Raw genomic sequence first — 21,786 nt, 5'->3', positions numbered from 1 at the left:
AAAAAAAAAAAATAAGCTTTTTTAAAAAAAATACCTTTCATTTTTTATAACAGAAATATTTCTGGATATATCACTCCTCCCCACTCCCAGAATTGAGTCATTTTGTGTAGCCCAGAAAAATAATTAAGCAAAAACAGTCACTACAATGACACTGTATGTGACATTTTGCCCCTGAATTCCCCCACCTCCCTCCTTAAAGTGGAGGCATGTTTCATTATCTGTTTTCTAGGACTAAGATTGGCTATTACAACTACTCAGAGTTCAGCTGCTTATCAGTGTTTTGTTTTGGTCTTTTAATTGACATTATGATAGTCACATATATTATTCTGGTTGCTGGTACATTCTTGATAAAGCTCATGTGTTTGTAATCTGCTTCCTCTTCTAGATGTTCACTAATCAGTGCTTTAATAATTCATTCTAGAATTTTGCCAGAAATCACATAAAAGCTCACTGTTTCTAGTCTGCAAATTTTACTCTCTTCCCATTTTTTAGACTTGGGGCAGTATTTCCCCTTCTTCTGCCTCCTGGTCCCTTTACAATTCTCTTTGACATTTCAAAGATCACTGACCCTGGGTCAGTAATCATGTTTGCCAGGTATATTAGTAACCCGGGATGCAGTCTATTTGGGTAAGGTGACTTTAATTCATTGAGAGCTCTCTCTTACTCTCATCTTAGATTTCAACTCACTTCAGTGATCATTGTTCTGTCCTCCTTTGGTCAAATATCATTCTTTTTGATAGAGAAAACAAAAGCAAAATGAGAGTTGAATATTTCTGCTTTATCTCCAAAATCTGTTATCATCATTCCATCCGCCTCAAGTCTCTTTGATGCTATTCTTTTCCCCTAACAAAGCTAAAAAGTCTTTTTTAGTTTTATTCAACGTTCCTTGCCAGCTCTATCTCCCCTTGAGATTCAGTATTCCGGATGCTGCTTTATATTCTTTCTCTAGTGCTTACTTTTGTTTTCTTCTGTACATCTTTAAAATCTAAGTTGGTCAACGAGTTCCATCTACATTCATCTTTTAGCAACTCCCCCTTTCCCTCTTCATTGGAATTGTTACTTGTCTTCAAATTTTCATCCTTGTCATTTTTGTCTTTTCATTTTTTTGTCATTGTCCTGTCATTTTTGTCTTCAAAATTCCCATTTTTCCTGGACTGGCTTCCCTTGTAAAATTTTAGGTCATATAATCTAACCTGCCCTTCTTCTGAAAATTATAGAGGTTATTCTATAATTCATAGGCAAGAGTTTCTTTACCTCTAAAATCATCACCATCATTGTCATCATCACCATCCTAGCATCTGAAAAGGGGCATGATGCTTTATGTTTTACAAAGCACCGTCACATAGCTTCTGATATCTCATTTGATCCGTGAAACAACCCTTAGACCAATGGGTATCTTGAGGACTATTATCCCTGTTTTACAGATGAGGAATTTGAGGCTCAGAGAGGTGATGAAATTTACCAATATAAAATAACCAGCGAGTGGAAGAGTTAGGACTTGAACTCATCACCGACTTACAGATAAAGAAATTGGGCCAGAGAGATCAAGTGACTTGTCTAAGGTCATACGGGGAGTAAGTGGGTTTGAATTTGGTTTTCCTGACTCCTAGTCATCCCTTGTTCTTTTCTTTCTACCACACTATCTCAGTCCCTCTTCTTAAATCCTGGAAATCAGCTCCACACAGCTAATGGCACTTCCACCTTCCCAAGACCCTATGATCTTGAATACTGGAAGGCACCCTGGAGGAAACTGAGGCTCAGAGGGGAAATGACTTGCTCAGGGCCATAGACTGGGTAAGCTTTGAAACCAACACTCAAATTCAGGTCCCCAGCCTTCAAACCCCAGGCTTTTCCAATTGTACTACGGTGCCTCTAGAGCACGAATTTTTTTACTGCTGTTGCTCAGGATTACTAAACACAGAGCCCTCTGATTTGGAATGCCATAATTAGGTCACCAAACTACGTGCAAAATGTATGCAGACCACTTGGCCACATTCTCCGAAACCAGGGGCCCCTAGGTATTCCCAGATTTAGGTTCACAATTCCATCCTATAAATATGTATTAAGTGCCTATTATTTGCAGAAGTCTCTGCTGGGTGCAGTGGGGAAATATAAAATGTAGGTGGCATGGTTCCTGCCCTCCTGGAGCTTACAAACTAAAAACTTGACATGCTACACATACAACCAAGTTGTACAAGATATGTATCTTAGAGAGGCAGCTAAGTTAGTCAATAAACATTGATTCTGTACCTACTAAGTGACAAGCACTGTGCTAAATGCTGGGGATAGACACAAAGAAAGCCAAAAGACAGTCCCACCCCTTTGCTGGTCTTGGAGGCAGGAAAAACTGAGTTCAAATCCTGTCTCAGACACTTAATGGCAAAGTAGATTAAGTCACTTCATCACTCTCATCTTGAGTTTCCTCATCACAAAGTAGGGATAAAAATAACTCCTGCATCAAGTAAGCACACCCTAAAATCTCTCCCGGTCCCTCATCACCAATTGCCTCTTGGACATCTCTTACTGGATATTGAATGCAACGTGTCTGAAACAAAACTCACCATCTTTCTCCCTAAACCTTCCATTCTTTATAACTTTCTCATTATTGTCAAGGGCACCACCATCCTCCTGGTCAACTGGTCCAGCAACACAGGTATCATCCTCACTCCCACTCAACCCCCACCCCACTCAACCCCCAACCCCACCATATCCAATCCGTTGACAAATCTTGTCAGTTTTACCTTCACAACATCTCTTGCATTTGTCCCCTTCTCTCCATAAACACACAATAACCACCTTTGTATAGACCAGGGGTGAGGAACCTGCCGCCTTGAGGGCACATGTAGTGTTCTAGGTCCTCAGGCGCTGTCCTTTGACTAAATCCAAACTTCACAGAACAAATCCCCTTAATAAAAGGATTTGTTCTGTAAAACTTGGACCTGAGGACCTAGAAGGTCATACGTGGCCTCGAGGCTGCAGGTACCCCACCCTTGGTATAGACCCTCCTCACCTCTCACCTAAACTGTTACAATAACCTTTTAAAAAATATATATCTTGGTTTTGTATCCCCTAAATTTTCCCCATATTCTTCTCCCTCCCTTCTCTTAGAGAGCTATTTTCATAGCAAAGACTTTTTAAGAAAAAAAAAGATAGAACGAGGAAAAAAAATTTCAGCAAAAAGAATCAATACATAAAAAGTAATCCCTGACACACCCAATGATCCACACCCAGGGACCCCTACATTTCCAAAGGAATGGAGTGAGGTATCTTCTCTTACCTCTTCCTTAGGGTTAAGTTTGTTCTTTGTAACTTGGTAATGTTAATTTTCAATTCTTTTGCGATTGTTTTAAGCCCTTATATAAATGTTCTCTATCATTATTATTATTATTAGAGGTGTAAAATGCTAAGGGAATTCCTGGTGGGGAGGTAGTCAAGAGTCTGGGGGAGAAAACACATCACAGCAGCCAGGTGGCCCATTGGGCTAGGAAGGAAGATCTGAATTCAAATTCTGCCTCAGAAACTTATGGTTTATAGGATCCTTCCCAAATCACTTAATCTCTTTGAGCCTGTTTCCTTATCTGTAAAAGGAGAGGGTGAAACTTGGTGGTCTCTAAGGTACTTTTCATCTCGAAATCTTTGGTCCTCTGCATATAAATAAACCCACTTTCCTGATGTTATTAGTCCTCTTTGAGAAAGAAGGACAAACAATAATCTGTGAGGAGTAGTAGCTACCCCACTGGGGACCCAACTGGCCAGTTCTAATTAGGCAATCCCTTCCTTCCTTCCTTCCTTCCTTCCTTCCTTCCTTCCTCCCTCCCTCCCTCCCTCCCTCCCTCCCTTCCTTCCTTCCATCGTTCCTTCCTTCCTTCCTTCCTTCCTTCCTTCCTTCCTTCCTTCCTCCCTTCCTTCCTTCCTTCCTTCTTCCCTCCCTCCCTCTGTCCAGACGGAGAATCATGCACTTACACGTGGGTGCTCTGCCCAAAGAAAAGTGGATTTCTTGAAATAGAATTCTGGAAAAACCAAGCTTTGGTAAGATCCATTGGGATTCAAATGGAGCTACTCAGTATGCCTTAAACCCAAATCACTCTGGCTCTCACTGATTGGCCAATAATAAGTCCCAGTCCAAGCCTCAGTTGGTCGTTATTTGTATTTTGATGGCTTAGAGTGAGTATAAACAGTAATTGTTTCTGTTGTGGTCAGAAACCCTGATGGTCTTCTGCTCCAAATTGATTTTTTTTGAGTAGGTAAAAGAGGTCATTCTTTGTCTCATTTCTTATCTAGCCCTAATTACTGAATGGTGAGACCTGTGAAAGACCTTAGCTTAAAAAGGCCACGGTCTCCTACTCCATCAGGGGGCCATCTTCTGTTGTCCTGATCTATATCCTACCACTGGACCCAGATGACTCTGGAGGAGAGAGTGAGGCTGGTGACTTTGCACAGCCCTGCCTCACTTAATTCCACTGCAAATCATGATTTCACCTACCGATATCATCGGTCCTCTTCAAGAATGAAGGACAAAAACAACAAGAATTGAATAAGGACAGGTAGGTGGTGCCATAGTGCATAGAGCAAAAGGCCTAGAGTCAGGAAGACTCATCTTCCTGAGTTCAAATCTGACCTCAGCACTTATTAGCTTTGTGACCCCAGGTAAGTCACTTACCCCGGTTTGTCTCAGTTTCCTTATCTGTAAAATGAGTTGGAAAAGAAAATAGCAAACCATTCCAGTATCTCTGCCAAGAAAACCCCAAGTGGGGTCATAAAGGGTTGGACATGATCAAAATCAACTGAACAACAAGAATTGAACGAGGAAAAAAAGGAGAAGAGTATTTCAGACACAAAGAACATGAGCAAAAATTACAGAGGCCAGAAAGTACAGGGGTTTGCTTGGGACACAGAGAGTGGCAGTAACTATTACGTACATTCCTACTGTTTTTGAAGGCTTGCAACATGACTTTCTCGTGCAAGCCCAGGAGGTCAGTAGTATGCGAATTATTATTTCTCCTGACTCCAAGCTCAGTGCTATCATCTCTATGTCAAACTGCCTCTGTAGTATTCTGGTCTTGAGCAGAGATGACCAGGATGGCAAAGGGATTCCAATTCATGCCATCCAAAGACTGGTCAAAGGAAAGAACAGGATGTTCACCCTGAAGGAAAGAAGATGAGGGGAAAGGATGAGTGAGGGCATCGCAAGGAGTTTGCCACAAGTTATACTGTGAGCCAGAATAGGACTTGAGGGCTGTCTTCAGTATTCAAAGGGTCGTCCTTTGACTTTGACTTATTCTGCTCGGCTCCAGAGGGAAGAACCAGGTGAGTGGATCATCGTTTTAGAGCGTGAGGGACTTAGAAACCAAGCCCCTCACTTAACAAAAGAAGAAACTGAGGCACAGCAAGGTTAAAGGGCAGATTAGTTACCTGAAGAGGTAACCAGGCAAACAAGCCAGCATTTGATAAAAATCCAATTTCAGTTTCCCATTCTACCTACAACTTTTCATAGGTTTAATTTACAAATTAATAGATATAGTGCCTCATCCTCAGAACAAACAAGTCTCATGTAGGACCTGGAACTGGAAGAGACCTTATTGATCTATTAAACTCAACCCTTCATTTATAGAAGAAGAGATTGAAATAGATTAGGGGAAGGGACTTGCCGAAGGTTACGTTCATAGAAAAGAGTAGATAGACCCAGGATTCAACCCAGTTCCATTGATTTCAAAACTAGCATTCTTTCCATTGTAAAATAGGTAGTACAGGTTATCAATATCTCCATTTTATAGGTGGGGAAACTGAGGCCCGCTCATGGTGGAACTGTAAGGGCCAAAACCAGAATTTAAATGCGTGTCTACTGCCTGAAAGTTCAGCACCTTGCTAACTGCCTTCCTCTCCTCCCAGGGTCTTTCTTTGTTTATGTGGATGCTCCCTCAAACCCTAAGCTCCCAGCTCCTCTGTCTTCTCAGATCCCACAGACTGCTTCTCCACTCTAACCCAGCAACTTAAAGGGATGGTCACCTGCATCTCACCATTAATCACCAATAATGATTCACCATTATTCTTTGGTGTTAAAATCTGAGTTTCCTCTTTCTGTCCATGATCATTCCACCTCACTCTCATCTCCACCTCCAGTCCCCCGCTTCATCCCTCAGTATGCTCCCAGACCATCAGCCCTGTTCTGGATGTACTTTCTTCCCTTCTCCATTTTGACCCTAAAATTAACCAATTCTTCTGCACACTGAGCTGTCCACTGGAATACCTTGCACTCTTGTCCTATCACTGCTCATCCCTTGCCAGACTCGAACCCTCTCTTACTCCCACCATCCACCTCCTTTGCTCCTACTCACATGCTGCTTAATTGAGCGGGAGGAAATCACAAATTGGTGCTGACCAGGTGTTACAGACTTAAGGTCTCCAGCTTCAAGTGGGACCATTTATCCCTCCCTAATCAAGTTCCTGTCTCACTCCCCACAGAAGCCATAACAAGTACCCTCTTCTCTCTTCAAGCTTCCTATATCTCCCCCTTACTTCATCCTCTCACTGGAAGACCTTACCAATTTACTGAGAAAGAATGAGGCTGTTGAATTACCACTGCTCCTCTTCTCTTCATCTACAAATCTCTCAATAACATCTCCCAGTCTCTCCTTTGTTCCAGTCTCTGGATAAGGAGGAGGTTCCTTCTCCTTTCCAAAGCCAACCCTTCTCCACATGGCCTTGATGCCATTCCTTCTGGTCTTTCCTAGCAGGTTGCCTCCATTATCACGCTCCCTCTCTTACCTTCAGTTTTTTACTATTCCAAGTCTCCACTAGACCCTACCCCTCCTCAAGCTATCATCCTATATCTCTCCCCTCTTTTCTCAGCCAAACTCTTAGAAAAAGTCATCTGCCCTTGCCTTCATTTTATCTCCTCACACATATTCCTCAACCCTTTGTAAGGACTTCTCATCTATTACTCAACCAAACCAGCTCTGTCCAAAGTCACCAGGTATCTCTGAATTACCTGATCTGATGGTCTTTTCTCAGTTTTCATCCTCCTTGACTTCTCTGCTACTGCATTTGACCCAGTTGACTACTCTCTCCTCCTGGATATACTTTTCTTTATGCTCTCTCCTGATTCTCCTCCTATCTATCAGACCACTCTAGTTTCCTTTGCTGGTTTCTCATCCATATCACACCCTGTCACTGTGGATGTCCTCCAAGGCTCTGTCCTGGGCCCACTTCTATTTTCTCTCCATTCCCTACTGTCTACACTCTACTCACTTTCTCCCTCTCCCTCTCCCTCTCTCCACATCAGCCACCTAGGTGAACGAGACCTTCATGGAACATCTAACATTTAACAAAAAGTGATTTACTTAACCATGTCATGGAAGGGCTGCTCAACAAGGATGCAGCATTGGGCCAGGGAGGTGTAGTACTTCGCATATTAGCAAATCAAGATATTCAAATGCAGTGTCAGAAACCACCAACACTATAATAATAATAATGCCATTTATACAGAGCTCTGTAAAGTCTGTGAAGCACTTCAGGCACTTTATCTTATATGTACATCATGTCACCCCACTTTTGTGAGGTTAGTACTAGAAATATTATTATCCCCATTTTACAGATGAAGAAACTGATTCTCAGAGATAAGTGATTTGCCCAAGTTCACAGTGTTGGTAGGTGTCAATATTAATGACAGCAGACCAAGATTTGCTATTGCATATGTGCTATTTGCACACAGTAGGAACCTAATAAATGCTGGTTGACTGACTGAGTCCCATTTCTGAGTTAGCCAGAACCTAGAATTTTTCTTTGGGAAATGCCCTCTCTATTCAAAACTTCCTAAAGGCTTCCTCTCCTCCTACATAGTTGGTGGCATACCAGCTAATTCCAAACAGAATGACAAAGTCACTGGGGTAAGACCTATAGAGCAACAAATGAGGCCAGCTGACTCATCACTGGAGTGTCACTATGAGTGTGCCCCCAGGGTGTCAGATGGCACAGGTAAGATGCTGTGGGTGGCCTGAAAAAAGGAGATCAAGGTGTTTTTGTTTATTGCTTTGAGGTCTTATAATACCTACTGTTTACTTCTGGGCCCCTTTTGATTCATGGTGAAAACTGGAATCCACCCATTCTCTCCTTTTCCTGTCTAACATGCAGATGGGGCATATTTTGCTGTCTCCATCAATCCCTGCCCCCACGCCCTCACACATGCACACGTATACCTAGCCAGTGGAAAAGAAAAAAGTTACTCACATACATCCATCTCACAAAGATTTCCAGGCTGAAATGGGAGGGCTTTAGCTCTCCTGCAAGGATGAATAAATAGGTGAGTGGCTGACAGCCTGTCCATTGTACCCCTCTAGTAAGATCCTTAGCAAAGATAGGGATTGACTCCTGGCAATTGGAAGCCTAAAACCTGGCCCCATGGAGAGGATAGTCATCTACTGCCTGGTCATCATCTTCTCTGGGACAGTGGCCCCTAAACACAGCTCCCCAATCCGCCGCCAGACCAGGATGGTCCAACTTCTACAAATTGTTCAACAGCTGAAAACGTGTGTGAATGATACGGTGAGTAAGAACAGAGCCGTCACCAAGGGGCGAACGACCCAAGGCTTTGATGCTGCTTGTTCCCCGTCTGAAAGAAGCCCTTTTCCACCTAAAAATCACATGAATGCCATTTTCTTTTGCTCTAGGATCCTGCACTTCTGCCTACCCCCGACAATGTTGAGGTAAGACCAATTCTACATTGCTCTAAATGTTTATGTTTGAGTATTGTAAAAGGCTGATGAGGAAGAAATGTCCTACCCTGGTAGGGCAAGCAGGAGTGTGGAGTAGCATCTAAATTAAATCATTCATCCTCAAAAGTCCATTGATTTGGAATTAAATCTTATATGCAACAAGTTATAAAATGTTGATATATCGTTTGCTCAGATATTAAACTTTCTTCTATGATGAGTGGTCAGGTATATCAAGTACATTCAGGTATAATCTAAGAGGGTTTTTTTTTTTACATATGTCCATCTCTTGAATTTGATCTTCTATCACTTCCAAGTCATAGATAGATAGCATCTATCATAGATAGCATCTTAGGACCATGGATTTAGAACTGCATGGGGCCTTAAAGGCCATAAAGTCCAGGTGTCTCATTTTTCAGATGAGGAAACTGAGGCCCAGAGATGTCAAGTGTCTTGCCTAAGGTCACATAGTTAACAAATGACCAAGGTGAGATTTGAATTATTCCCCAGCCAAGATTCTGCAAATCTACTAGGCTGAAATGAATACCCAGAGAGCCACAAGGTCCCTCACTCTGCCTTGAGAAAGGACCTGAGAAATAGGCAACTCATCTAATTCTTAATGGCTAGGAAGAAGCACGTAAAATATGGATGCATACCACGAGAGGCTTGTTCATTAAGGTAAAGACAAATAATTAGTAGGATGGCCAAGAGCAGGGGCATTGAGATAACTACACTTCTTTGGGGTCTCAGAGGGATTCTGAGTATTGCTGATTAGTTAGGTATTGCTTGCACCATGAATTATGCATTCTTAAACTACCTAAAAAGAAATCCATCAGAATCTCAGGAAGGACCAGTTAGATAGCACTAACTTCAGGCTAATTCCTGCATGCACAGCACACAGAAAGTGGTGAATGCATGTTTTCACTGCTGTGCATTTGTGTTTTCAAAAACAAAAATAATAAGAAAGCTAGGGACCAGCACAGGGAGGGATTTAAATGTTACACGAAAGAATAACAAGCAAGGAGTTACTGTAAATGAGTGTAAATAGTTGAGAAAGTGAATGAGTCATAGTAACTCATTTTTACTAAAACTTACTCTGCCCCACTATTTACTGTACGCACTTTGCAAAAGGCATCAAACTAAGAGCTCCCTCCAACCAATTAGGGGGAGGTTGTCCCTAACTGAGTCCAAGGGGGAATGCTTCTTAATAGATGCATCTGCCCATCATGCTCTGAATGTGTAAACAATGAGGCAAATGAAAGGCTATTGTCTCAGCAATGAGATAATACTTGTCAAATGGTGTTTGATACCAGTGACAAAGGACGTGGTTGGAAGAGTTACGGCTCCTTCCCAGCGGGCCAACTCAGAAAAGGAGAAAGTGCTTCCACTTTGGTCTCCCTTTTGTCTCCCCTTCACTCAAGCCAAGACCATTTGACTGGCCTCTGGAAGGATACAAAAGTGAATCATCTAAGTGTTTCTTTCAGACGGTGAATGTTAGAGGTTGTATTGTCTGGCACACAAATGTGATAAAATGCACCCAACATTTACTGAGTACTTACCTAATCAGTGTACGCAGAGCACTTCACTAGGGTCGGGTTGGGAATGACACTGATTGTAGATGAGACTCCGACCCACGGTGGAAAAACTGTGAAGTCTGCAGTAGTAGACAAGTCCACAGACTTTGTATGATTCTTAGTGGAGTATTAGATAGAATGTTGGACTTGGCCTTCAAGAACTGGGCCCAAATCCCACCTCTTACACTTTAGTCTCTTAAATTCTCAGAGCCTCAATTTCCTCATCAGTAAAATGGAGATTAGAATACCTACGGTACTGGCCTCATAGAATTGTCGGGAAGACAAATGAAATTATACATGTCAAATGCTTTGTAAAGTTCTCAAGGGACTATTAGGCAGTTGGGGTACCACGGAAAGAAGGGGAATGGAACTAAACATTTATAGTAAGCCTACTATGTTCTGGGCACTATGTTAAGTCAGAGTACCTAGGTTCAAATCCTGACTGTTATCATTTGCTTTCCATGTTAACGTTAGGCCAGTTACTTCACCTTTCTAAGGCTCAGTGTCCTCATCTATAAAATGAGTGTGTTGGACTGGGGGTCCTATAAGGTCCGTTCCAGCTGTAAGCTAATGAACTTTTTATAATGTCAGTTATTACAAATTATCTGTACATCTATACAACTTCCTATTTTTTCAATGACTCAAACCCCAGCTTCCATGTAGAACAAAAGGGATGTGTCCAAGGGAGCAAAGCACCTCTTTAGATGCTTCTGTTCTGAAAAATATAACAGAGCATCATCAGACATACAGGATTTAGAGCTAGAGGGGACCTCTTAGCATTCAGCCAGTCCAGCAAATTTCAGATTTGTAGCTGGAGCCTCCATGGGCTGTGAAATTCCATTTTAATGAAGGCAAACTCTATTTTAATGAAGGCAAACATTTTCCTGTGTGAAATCTAAGACAGTGCACCTGGCTGCAGGCACAGCCCTCATCTCAATCTCCTGCTGGAAAAAGAGGAAGGAGTGTGTCTCAATGGTTTGTCACTGTGGCTTTTGACTTCCTTGGGTTTCCCAAATCTATGACCCTCAAACAATAGTAGAGAACTCCATAGATTTCAATTGGCTAATTCATAATGGCCAAAGGTCAAGGAAAAGATATCCAAAGTTAGCCTTCCCGATAGGTCCCAGGACCTGCCTCCTGGAGGAGGACAGGACACCGGCCCAGGGTCCCACATTGCTGGGGGAACCAGGTGGCCATAGCAACACAGTGCTTCGGAGAGGCGGTGGGTGGGCAAAGATGTCAGCCAGTATGCGTGTGTGTGGGGAAGACCCGAGATGCTCATTTCTACGTTGTCTGTGGTTCAATCAGCTCATATTTCCATGGTACTTTCAAATTTTCAAAGCACTCTCCTCATAACCAACCTGTGAAGAGTTAGCATTATGATCCCCATTTTACAGGTGAGGAAACTGAGGCAAAGAGGAACTTGTCCAAGGTCATACAGTTGGAACTGGAATATAAATGTATTCCTCTTGACTCTGTTCAGCCCTCCTTCCACCACACCAAAGGACTTTTCATTGCAAGTTTAAGGAGGCTCAGATCAGATCCCTTTCAGCAAGACAGTGCAGCATAATGGATAGAGCTGGACTTGGAATCAGGAAAGACCTAAGGTAAAATCTCAGGCTCTAAGAACTTTCTACTTGGATGACCCTGGCTAAGTCCCTTAACTTCCCTGTGCCTCAGTTTCCTCATCTGTAAAATGAGAGGATTGGACTTAGCAGCCTCTAGAGCTATTAGAAGCAGCTAGGTGTCACGGTGGACAGGACTGGCCCTGACTTCAGATCTAGCCTCAGACACAGCTATGGGACCTCTATCCGCCTCAGTTTTCTCAACTATAAAATGGGGATGATAATAGCACCAACCTCCAAGGGTTGTGAGGATCCTTGTCAAGTGCTGAGCGCAGTGCCTGGCACATACAGTTGGCATTATGTAAATGCTTATTTCCTTCCTCCAAGGCCCCCCCTCACTCTTCATCTATGATCCTATGGTTCTATAAATTGGGGTCAGGAGGGACCTAGCTTTGAATTGTGGTCCGGCTACGTGCCACCTGCGTGACCCTGCTCGAGTCACAAGCAGCTTTTCTGAGCTGTTTCTGAACCTGGCGATACAGAGCTAAAACCATCTGCACTTAGCCTATCTGCCAGGGCTGCGATCTGGAGAAAAGCACCTAGTCATCTCCAAAGCACTCCCGGCAAAGGCACTGTAATGCAAAGGGCTCACCCGACTTGCAGTAAATCTGCTTTAGACACATCAGCCCGCACCCAGCAGATGAGCGGGGCAATGATACGAGGTCCGCGGGGCTCCATTCTGCTCTGGAGGCTAACTTGCTGTCAACACACACCTGGAAGTGTTAACTCAGCAATCCTGGGCCTCGGTGAGAAACGCTGGTTCTTCAGATCATCACGGATGAAACAGTTAAGGTTTTTCAGTTTCAGCTGGAAAATTTGCCTCTTTAATTATGAATATTATTTTTTTTCCAGTAAGTTAGGCCGGTAGTGGTTAAAAAGAAAAGAAAACGAGAGAAACTGAAACAAATGCGAGTATGTGGTTTTCAAGGAAAAATGCAGCGCCCGAGTTCACATTTAGAAATCGTTTCTCTTAAATAAGCATTTTGACCGAGCTGCGGAAGGGGGCTGCCTGGCCCTGCTGAAAGCTGGCGGCCAGCCTGGGAGGGAGGGAAAGCAGAGAGGAGAAGCCGGGGCTTGGGTCGGGAGCCGCGATCACGTCGGTGCAGGGTCCCTAATCAGCACTCAGGGGAAATTCGAGGGACCCACAGGAGATCCGCGGGGCTGCGAAAAGTGCAAGGCAGGGGGCACGACCCCGAACCATCGAACTTTCGTTTACAAAAATTCCAAAGACGAAGCTTTTTGAATTTAAAAAAAAAAAATGTAACCAATTCATGGTAGAGCAGATGAAGCGCCAGGCTCGAGTCAGGGAGCCCTGGGTTCGGATCCCGCCTCTGCTACTCGGTGTGTGACTGTGGAAGGCAACCTCCAAGAGCCTCGGCTTCCTCATTTGTAACGAGGAGGCTTGACGCCACGGCCTCCTCAGTGCCTCCCAGCTCTAGGGTCCCCTATGAGCCGCGGACACTCGCTCTCTTGCCAGCTGGGGAGCCCCAGCAGGATCCCGTCCTCTGAGCCTCGGTTTCCTCACGTGTATGGTGGTGAGGCTGGGCCAAACGACCGTGGGGTCTCCTCCGGCTCTGCCTACACTTAGGATCCTACGCTTTCGTAGAACCGGCATTAACTTGATTCATGTAAATAACCAAACAATTGTAAGCTTTATTTTTCAAGGTGAGGGGCCCTCGATTTTCTTTATCAGTTCTGATCCCAGGATGGATTTTTTTTTTTTTTGTCTTCTACTTTTTTTCTGTTGTGAATCCCTTTGGTAAAGTCTCTGGACCTTCTCCGAATTTTTTAAAAAATCCTAATTGAAAGAAATGCTAAATTTCAATTAGAGATTACACAAAACAAAGGTGTGATTTTTTTAAAATCCAAGCTTGTGGGACCCCGAAATCTATTTATAGACACCCCCCAACTTGGGGTCCATGGACCCCAGTTTAAGAATTGGGAGTCTAAGGACCTGAGTTCAAATCTTAGCTCTGCTACTTACTATCCATGTGACCAGCTCTCTAAGCCTCAGTTTCTTCATCTGTAAAATAAAGATATCGGAGGAGCTAATCTCTGTGATCCCTTCCATTTCTAAATTATGATAGTATTTGGCAAATACTGTTTTTACCAAAGCATGGCCAGCTAATGCATGCCTCTTCAAAGCAGGCTATCCCAAGGATTTTCCCATTCTAAGGGTCTCTGTTCTTTCCTTCCATATCTTGCAGATCAGATTGTTTGGTTGTATTGATTTTATAACAGGGAAAGGGCCTGAACCTGTGGTTTCATTCATATAAGGCACTCCCACGTGAGGAAACTCTCTCTGTCCATGTAGATTGTAGCCTCTGTATATCTTACAGTTTTAGAGTGCTTCTGCTGTGGTGCAGAAGTAAAGTGATTTATCCAGGGTCATATGGAACGCAACCTTTCTAAGCTTTCGACAGAACACATTTTTCAAAACGATACACTGATGGCTCTTAAGTGATGAATGTATATTCCAGAATTCCTGAACTATCCAGGGCAGGACACCAGGTAAGCGGTTGATGGTACCCAAGAGGCAGCCAGGCAGTAAATGGATAGAGCCTTGGAACAGGAGTCAGGAAGCCCTAGGTTCAAATCTGGACTCAGACACTAGCTGTGTGACCTTGGGCAGATCACTTAACCTTTGCTTGCCTTGGTTTCCTCATCCATAAAATGGGGATAATAAAAGCACCTCCCTCTAAGGGTTGTTGTGAGGATCAAATGAGATAATATTTGTAAAGCACTTAAGTAGCAGGTGCACAGCCCCTGGCACACTCTAGATCCTTCCTTCCTTCCTTTAAAGGTCCCCTCCCTGATCTTATGAGAGGCCAAATAGAAAAGTGAATGGACTGCTGGATTTGGAGTGCAGAAGACCTGGGTTCAGATCCTGCCTCTGATCCTTACTAGCTCTGTGACCTTGGGCAAGTCACTGAGCCTTTACGAACCTGCTTGTTTATCTCTAAAATGGTTAAGAAGCTACCTGTAGCACCTTCCTCTGGGGGTTGTCAAAAGAACTCAACACCATTGTTCTACAAAGCACTTTCCAAACTCTAAAGGAGGGAAGGAAGGGTAGGGGGCCCAGACCTATGATCTCATTGCTGTAGGGAACTTCTGAATGAGGAAAGTCCCTCCACCAGTGCAGGTGGGCACCTTCTCTAACTGTCAGAGAATTGCCTAAGACACGCAGGTGTTAAGCCTGGCATCACACAGTCTTATGTGAAAGAGGCAAGTTTTAAACTTTCATAAATAGATTTCGAGCTGGAAGGGACCTCAGAGACCATTGAATTAATCTCCCCATTTTACAGATGAGGAAACCAAGCCTAAGAAAGATTAAGTGGCTTGCCCATGGCAACACAGCTATTAAGTGTCAGGATTTGGCATCAGGTGTTCCTAACTCCAGGCCCAGTGCTCTATCTACTGTTCAACTTGGATGCCAGTTACTAATTAATATGAACTCCAACCACTGAGAAAGATGGAATGACCAAGGCAGAGAAGGCCACTTTTTCTCCATGGTTTTCTGATACGTATGTAAACATTTTTTCTTTCAGAAACACTGTGAGGAATCAGCTATTAAATGTTTTCAGGAGGCCCCGTTAACACCCTACAATAATGAAGAAAAGAAAATGAGATTTGATGTCTTAATCAAACAACTCAGAAGGAAACTGCCTTGGAGGGAGGCCAAAAAGACCAAGCCAGTAAGCTTTTTGTCATCTGCCATCTACCATATTTCTACTTGTGAACCACAAAGTTGGGTGCTCTACGAGATTCCCCAAGGCTTCTTGGGGCTCCCTGGTTAGGTCTGACTTTGGGGGAAGGCCCAGCCCCCGGACTCCAAAGTGCTGGACACTCTAAGCTTCACTTGGGGCTCAGGTGACCTGTGAGGGTAGGAGCAACATACCCAGGTACCCAACCTACCAAGAAGTAGTATGGGTACAAGGAAACTTGCTGTCATTTGTAATCTCTGAAGTATTTTCTCCTAATTTAGACAGTTATGTTCTCACCTTCTTTCCTCTCAATATGAGTGGTCTAGAAGCAGGACCATAATTAGAAATTTGGGGTACTGGGTAGATACCATTAACCATATCTGAGGCATGATTGGGGAGGGAAGAGGTGGAGAAAGAGGGAGGAGACTTGAGTGGGGCAGGGGGGCAGCTCATCTCTACCCTCTCTCTGGTAATTTTGATTTAAGCTAATTATTCTTATTAACTTGAGAGGCAGGGTAATATGCCTCAGAGCCAGGAAGACCTGAGTTTAAGATCCATTTCTGACACTTGATGGCTGGGTGACTGATTATTCCAAGTAGAATGATCCTGGTTCACGGGCCCTTGACCCCATTCTCTTGGGTCTTCTCCAAAAGACTGCCATTCAATCATGCCCCACCATCTTCTTCCTATTTACTAGTTCCCTGATGCCCACAAACATGCCCAAGTCTCCCCATCCTGGGGAAAAAAGCCCTCGTTAAGCTCCTACCTTCACCTCAAGAGGTCACATTCCCTCCCCTTTCTCAGCCAAACCATCTATCCTCGTCCTCGACTTCATCTCTCGTCAATCACTTTAAATCTGGCTTCTGACCTCATCACTCCACCGAAATCCTTCTCTCCTCAGTCACCAGTTCTCCCAGCCGCCAAAGCTGACATTCTTTTCTCAGTCCTAATCCTTCTTGGACTCTCGACCACACCTGATGCTATTGACCATTCGCTCTCTTTTCCTGAACGTTCTTTCCGAGGTTTTTGTGACCCAGTTCTCCCCTGGCTCCCCTGCTATCTATCTGTCCGATCACTCCTTTTCGGTCTCCTTAGCACCTCTTCATCCACATCCCACTCCCAACTATATTTCTCGAGGTTCTGTCCTTGGCCTTCTCTTCTTTCTCTGCACCCTCTCGATGATCTCCTCAGCTTCCATGGCTTTAATTATCATCTCTCTATATACAGAGGATGCACAGGTCCATATAACCAAAAACATTGTCTCCCCTAATCCTGTCCCTCATCCCCAACTACCTACTGAGTATTTCGAACTGGATGTCCCATAAGTATCTCACACTTAACATGTCCCCAACATTCTCCACCCCCCACCAAACTTTCTTATTTCTGGCACCTCGGTGCCCAGGGGTCAGGAAGGCTCAAACTCAAATCTGAACTCAGACAATTACTGACTGTGACCCTGGGCAGGTCACTTAACCTCTGTTTGCCTCAGTTTTCTCAGCTGTAAAATGGGGGTAATAATAGTACCTACGTCCCAAGGTTATTGTGAGAAGCAAATGAGATAATATCTGCAAAGTGCTTAGCACATAGTAGGTGCTATACAACTGCTTCTTCCCTCCCCTCCTCCTATTGAACGCACCAGCATTCTTCAAGCCTCTCAGGCTCGCAGTGTTCCATTAGCCTTGACTCCTAATTCCCTCACCCCAATTATCTAATCAGCTGCCAAATTTTGCCATTTCTCCCATATCAACCTCTCCTCCACACTCACACAGCTCCCAGATCCTGGTCCTGATCACGTCTTGCTTCAATTATTTCAATGGCTACCTATGGGGTCTCCCTGCATCAGTGTGTCCCCCCCCCCAACCTATTCCTCCATACTGATGTCCAGGTGTCCATCCCTAAAAGCAGATCTGATCACATCATTCATTCCCCTGCTCAATAAACTCCCTGTTGCCTCTGGGATCAAACATAAAAGTCCTCTGTCAGGCTTTCCAAGCCCTTCACAACCTGGCCTATTTTTCTAGCCTCATTGTACATGAATTACTCTTCCTCCTTACACGCTGCAGTCCAGCCAAATTACCCTGCTCTCTTTCTCATGCATGGCATTCCATCTCCATGCCCTGACTCAGACCACCCTCCACATCTGGAATGAACTCCAATCTCAACTCTGCCCCATAAAATCCCTCTCTTCCTTCAAAACAAAGTTCCAGAGTCAATACCCTGGCTAGGCTTGACTCAGGCCAGTCAGGTGGTTCAGGCAGGCCTGGGGCGAGAATGAAATGGCACCTTCTATGTGAAGCCTTCCCTGATACCCCCAACTGCTCATATCCTCCCTCTCTCCCACACACTTTGTGTTTATTCTGTGTATGCTTATATATGTGTGGGTTGTCATCCCCAACAGCATACAGATTCCCTAAGAGTAAAGATGGTTTCATTCTTTGCATTTCCATCCACAGCACCCAGTACACTTCCTAGCCCATAGTAGACATCTCATAAATGCTTGTTGGTTGATGAATGAATGGAAAAAAGACCACCCATCATCCCTGACTGCCTTTATTCTGCCTTCCTCCGAGGGGGGGGGAATGGGGGGGAAGAGAGAGAGGGAGAGAAAGGGAGGGAGGGAGAGGGAGGGGGAAGGAGGGAGAGGGGGAGGGGGAGAGAGAGAGAGAGGGGGAGAGAGAGAGAGGGAGAGAGGGAGAAAGGGAGAGAGAAGGAGAGAGAGGGAGGAAGGAGAAAGAGAGAGGAAGAGAGAGAGAGAGAGAGAGGGAGAGAGAGAGAGGGAGAGAGGGAGAAAGGGAGAGAGAAGGAGAGAGAGAGAGAGAGGGAGAGAGAGAGAGAGGGAGGGGGAGAGGGAAAAAGAGAGAGAGGAGAGAGAAGTCATGGGATTTTTTAATACTTTAAAGATCACTTCATTCAATGCTCTCATTTTATAAGTAAGGAGGCCTAAAGAGGTTGTGACTTAACAAAAATTATTCACACATTAGGACAAATGTGGGAATAGAATCCAGGACTCCAGGCTCTTGGCTCCAAGTTCTTTCCATCCTCCTTCTCCCCCACTTGCCCCACCCTGCCCCAGTAAAGTGACAGTACAGGATTTTGTCTTTTGGCTTGATGGATAATAGGCAGGTGATGTGCACGCCCATCTAAACGAGATACTTGTAAAGAGTTTAGTGTAATGCCTAGAATGTAGTAGGTGCTTAATAAATGCCTGTTTCCTCCCTCCCTCCCGTTCTTTCCTTTCATGTATCTTTTCTTTCATCCCTCTCTTCCTTCCATCCATTCCTCTCTCCCTCTCTCCTCTCCTCCTTCCTTCTCTTCCTTTCTTCTTTCCAAGAAACCATGACATTAAGGGTGCAAATGAGTGCTTCTGCTTCTTGGCTTTGCAGAAATGCCCTTCTTGTGATTCCTTTAAGAAGAAACCACCCCAAGAATTCCTCGACAGCCTGAGATCACTTCTCCAAAAGGTATCTTTGTTTCTTACATCACCTCCATCTACACATGGGGACCGGGCCCTTCGTGCTGGGATCACTGATACTGTGTTGTCTTCACAGATGATTTCTTATGATCAGCATCATCCCCACCATCATCGTTGCCACGGCCACTGCACCTAATACATGAGGGAGGTGAAGATGCCTGAAGCCCTAAGAGAAAGTTGGACACTATATGACATACTCTAAGATCTTAATATTCTAACCGAGCAAACGCAGTATAACTGTGATGGGGGGAAATGAGTTCAGATAAGAGTTTAAAGTCAGGAAGAGTTTTCCAAAATTACTATCAGCTACAAACCTTCGAGCCCTTCTTCCATCCCGGATTTGGTGACGTACCGAGGGGACAGATGGAGAGGCCACGTCCTCTGATATTCATCCTTCACTGTGTTACCCGGCGGGGTACTGTCACCTGGAGATGGGGAAGAGGATCTAGATGGAGTCACTCTGGATCTGCCCCCGTCTTCCTTGTTCCCTTTCTCCTCTGGCAAACCTGATCTCCTTACCATGCTTAATTAAATCCTGGCTAGTTTATATTCATAATAGAAAATGTCCCTATTCAAACATGAGTCAGAACATAGAAACAGGAGCTAAGAAAAATTATTTTAAAAAACCAAACTTTTTTAAAAGAGAAAAAGACCTAATTTTTAAAATCTTATCTGAACAGTTTTCCCCCCATTCTTAGTATATTTTACATGTTAAAAATGTAACTTATTTATGCTTTGAGGGGAATTATTTTTCTAGCTGGCTACTAAGAACGTCACTTTGCTCATAAGGATCCAATGGAATATTTATATTCTATGGAAATGAAGAAATGTATTTATATTATTCATGGTTTTTTTAATAGGATTAGGGTACTGTGCCAGCAGAGGGTACAAAATGACCCTACCAAAATCTCCTGACCGTTCACAGACTGAAGGCTGGAAGGGACTCTAGAGGCCACCGAGCCTAACCTCGTCATCTTGTAGATGAGTCTGAGAAGGAAAAAAAAAAAAAAGCTAAGTGATCTATGCTCAGGGCCACAACTGCTTGTAACCCTGAGGAAGGATTTGAACTCAGGTCTTCCTGACTCTAACTCCAGTATCCTATCCACTAAGTTCATAGAAAGTATTCTGGGCCAGCTGGGGCTGCCACACTTCATTTTCTGCCCCCCTCCCATTCTCCAACAAAGCCTTCATAATGGATACAGGAGATGGCAGGCAGCAATAACATCCCTGGCCAACCTGAACTTTGAAGTCTGAAAACTGAACTCCTATGGAGCCAACATTGCAGAATTCCTTGCACAACTTGTGTCTAAATGGTTTGGGGGAAAGAAATGTCCCTTTGTCTTAAATGTCTTAAATATGCCACGCATCCAAACAGTGTAATGGAAACAAGCAGCCTCTTTGATAACCTTCTACATGAGGCTAAATATATTTATGGGACGAGTTCTTAATCTGTGGTCAGTGAACTTTTCTAAAAAATTTTTTGGAAAACTGCATTTCCTTATACTTGGTTTCCTTTGTAATTCTATGTATTTCATTGTATGTATCACAAAACATTACTATGAGAAGAGGTCCATAGGCTTCACTAGACTGCTAGAAGGAACCGATGACCCAAAAAGGTTAAGATCCCTTGCTCTAAAGAACAAAATTGTTACCACAGAGTCATAAGCTAATTCAAGAAGCCCCTATCTCTGTCAGATTGATCTTTGGAACATGCCAAAGAACAGAGAATGTGTGGGATGATCAACGCTCCGGGTCTAGTAGGAAGTGAGAGAAAAAAAATCTACTGTTTTGAAAGAGAAGTGTACAGCAACCACCTACTAACTCAAGTGGAGGATGGTTTCACTTAAATAGCTGGTTCCAAACAAATATTTTCAAGACCATGATTTTTTCTTAGGACCTCAGCTCAATTACCACACTGCATTCTGAAACGCTCAACCATTTTGGAAATGGCTGGCACACATGATGATAACCATGAACCGTTACATGTGTCTTAGCTCAAACTTAAAAGCTATCCACTTCTATCTGGTTTGGCCAATGCTATGGAAACCATGGTAGGTCAGCAGTTCTGCAGCACCTGAAACACTTACTTAATATGTTCTTATCTCTGCCCGGTTTGGTGGTTGATTGTTTCTTTGATATCATGGTTTGAGTTTCAAAATAATGGATTTCTCTCAGTACCATAATGGTTAGACCTCTGAAATATCTGCTCAGAAGCTGTTTGACCAAGTTCTTTACCTGAAATAAAAATCCTTTCATGGAAGTTGAGGTGGGGGGGGGGGAGGCGGAGCTTTTAAAAGTACAAGTAAACTTGAGGCCTAAGAGATCTTTCCTGAAACACAAGGAGGGACAACGGCTGTTCAGAAACCAAAGGGAAAGGAAGGCCAGTGGAAAGCTCTGCTTCTGTCTTATTTTATTCAAGACCAATCAGAGGCAAAGGATGAATGACTTTTGGACATTATACCATTTACAGATGGAAAGTAGCCTGCCCTCTCTGGGCCTCGTTTTCTTCATCTGTTAAATGAAGACGAACCAGCTAGTTAATCTCTAAGTTCTCTTCCAGCTGTAATTGGGTTTTTTTTTTTGTTTTTTTTTTTTTGAGAATTCTTACTGGGAAAAGAACTGGCCCTACCTTGGCATCTAGAGTTCCATTGATCTATTTTGATTTGAAAGGCACTCTAGCACCCCCTACTGCAGAAACAAGGG

At 43.7% G+C, this 21,786-nt stretch overlaps 1 protein-coding gene across 1 annotated transcript; it reads left to right on the top strand.

Moving 5' to 3' along the window:
* The first annotated feature begins 8,236 nt into the window (after nucleotides 1–8,236).
* Nucleotides 8,237–20,531, top strand: IL21 (interleukin 21). The gene is made up of 5 exons (XM_027853744.1): nucleotides 8,237–8,541; nucleotides 8,667–8,702; nucleotides 15,456–15,602; nucleotides 18,995–19,072; nucleotides 19,160–20,531. Exons 1-5 carry the CDS (start codon nucleotides 8,398–8,400, stop codon nucleotides 19,217–19,219), a joined length of 465 nt encoding a protein of 154 aa, XP_027709545.1. The 5' UTR covers nucleotides 8,237–8,397; the 3' UTR covers nucleotides 19,220–20,531.
* The last annotated feature ends 1,255 nt before the right edge of the window (nucleotides 20,532–21,786 follow it).

The sequence above is a fragment of the Vombatus ursinus genome, unplaced genomic scaffold (assembly GCF_900497805.2).
Source record: "Vombatus ursinus unplaced genomic scaffold, bare-nosed wombat genome assembly UNPS02010193.1, whole genome shotgun sequence".
In the NCBI taxonomy this organism is placed as follows: domain Eukaryota; kingdom Metazoa; phylum Chordata; class Mammalia; order Diprotodontia; family Vombatidae; genus Vombatus; species Vombatus ursinus.
Note: the sequence above shows the minus strand (reverse complement) of the source record. Positions and strands in the feature narration are given on the sequence as shown.

Coding starts and splice junctions, on each gene's coding strand:
- IL21 (XM_027853744.1), top strand. CDS start 8,398: ATGGAGAGGATAGTCATCTACTGCCTGGTCATCATCTTCTCTGGGACA. Junction 8,542..8,666: donor AAACGTGTGTGAATGATACG/GTGAGTAAGAAC, acceptor CTTTTGCTCTAG/GATCCTGCACTTCTGCCTAC. Junction 19,073..19,159: donor TGAGATCACTTCTCCAAAAG/GTATCTTTGTTT, acceptor TTGTCTTCACAG/ATGATTTCTTATGATCAGCA.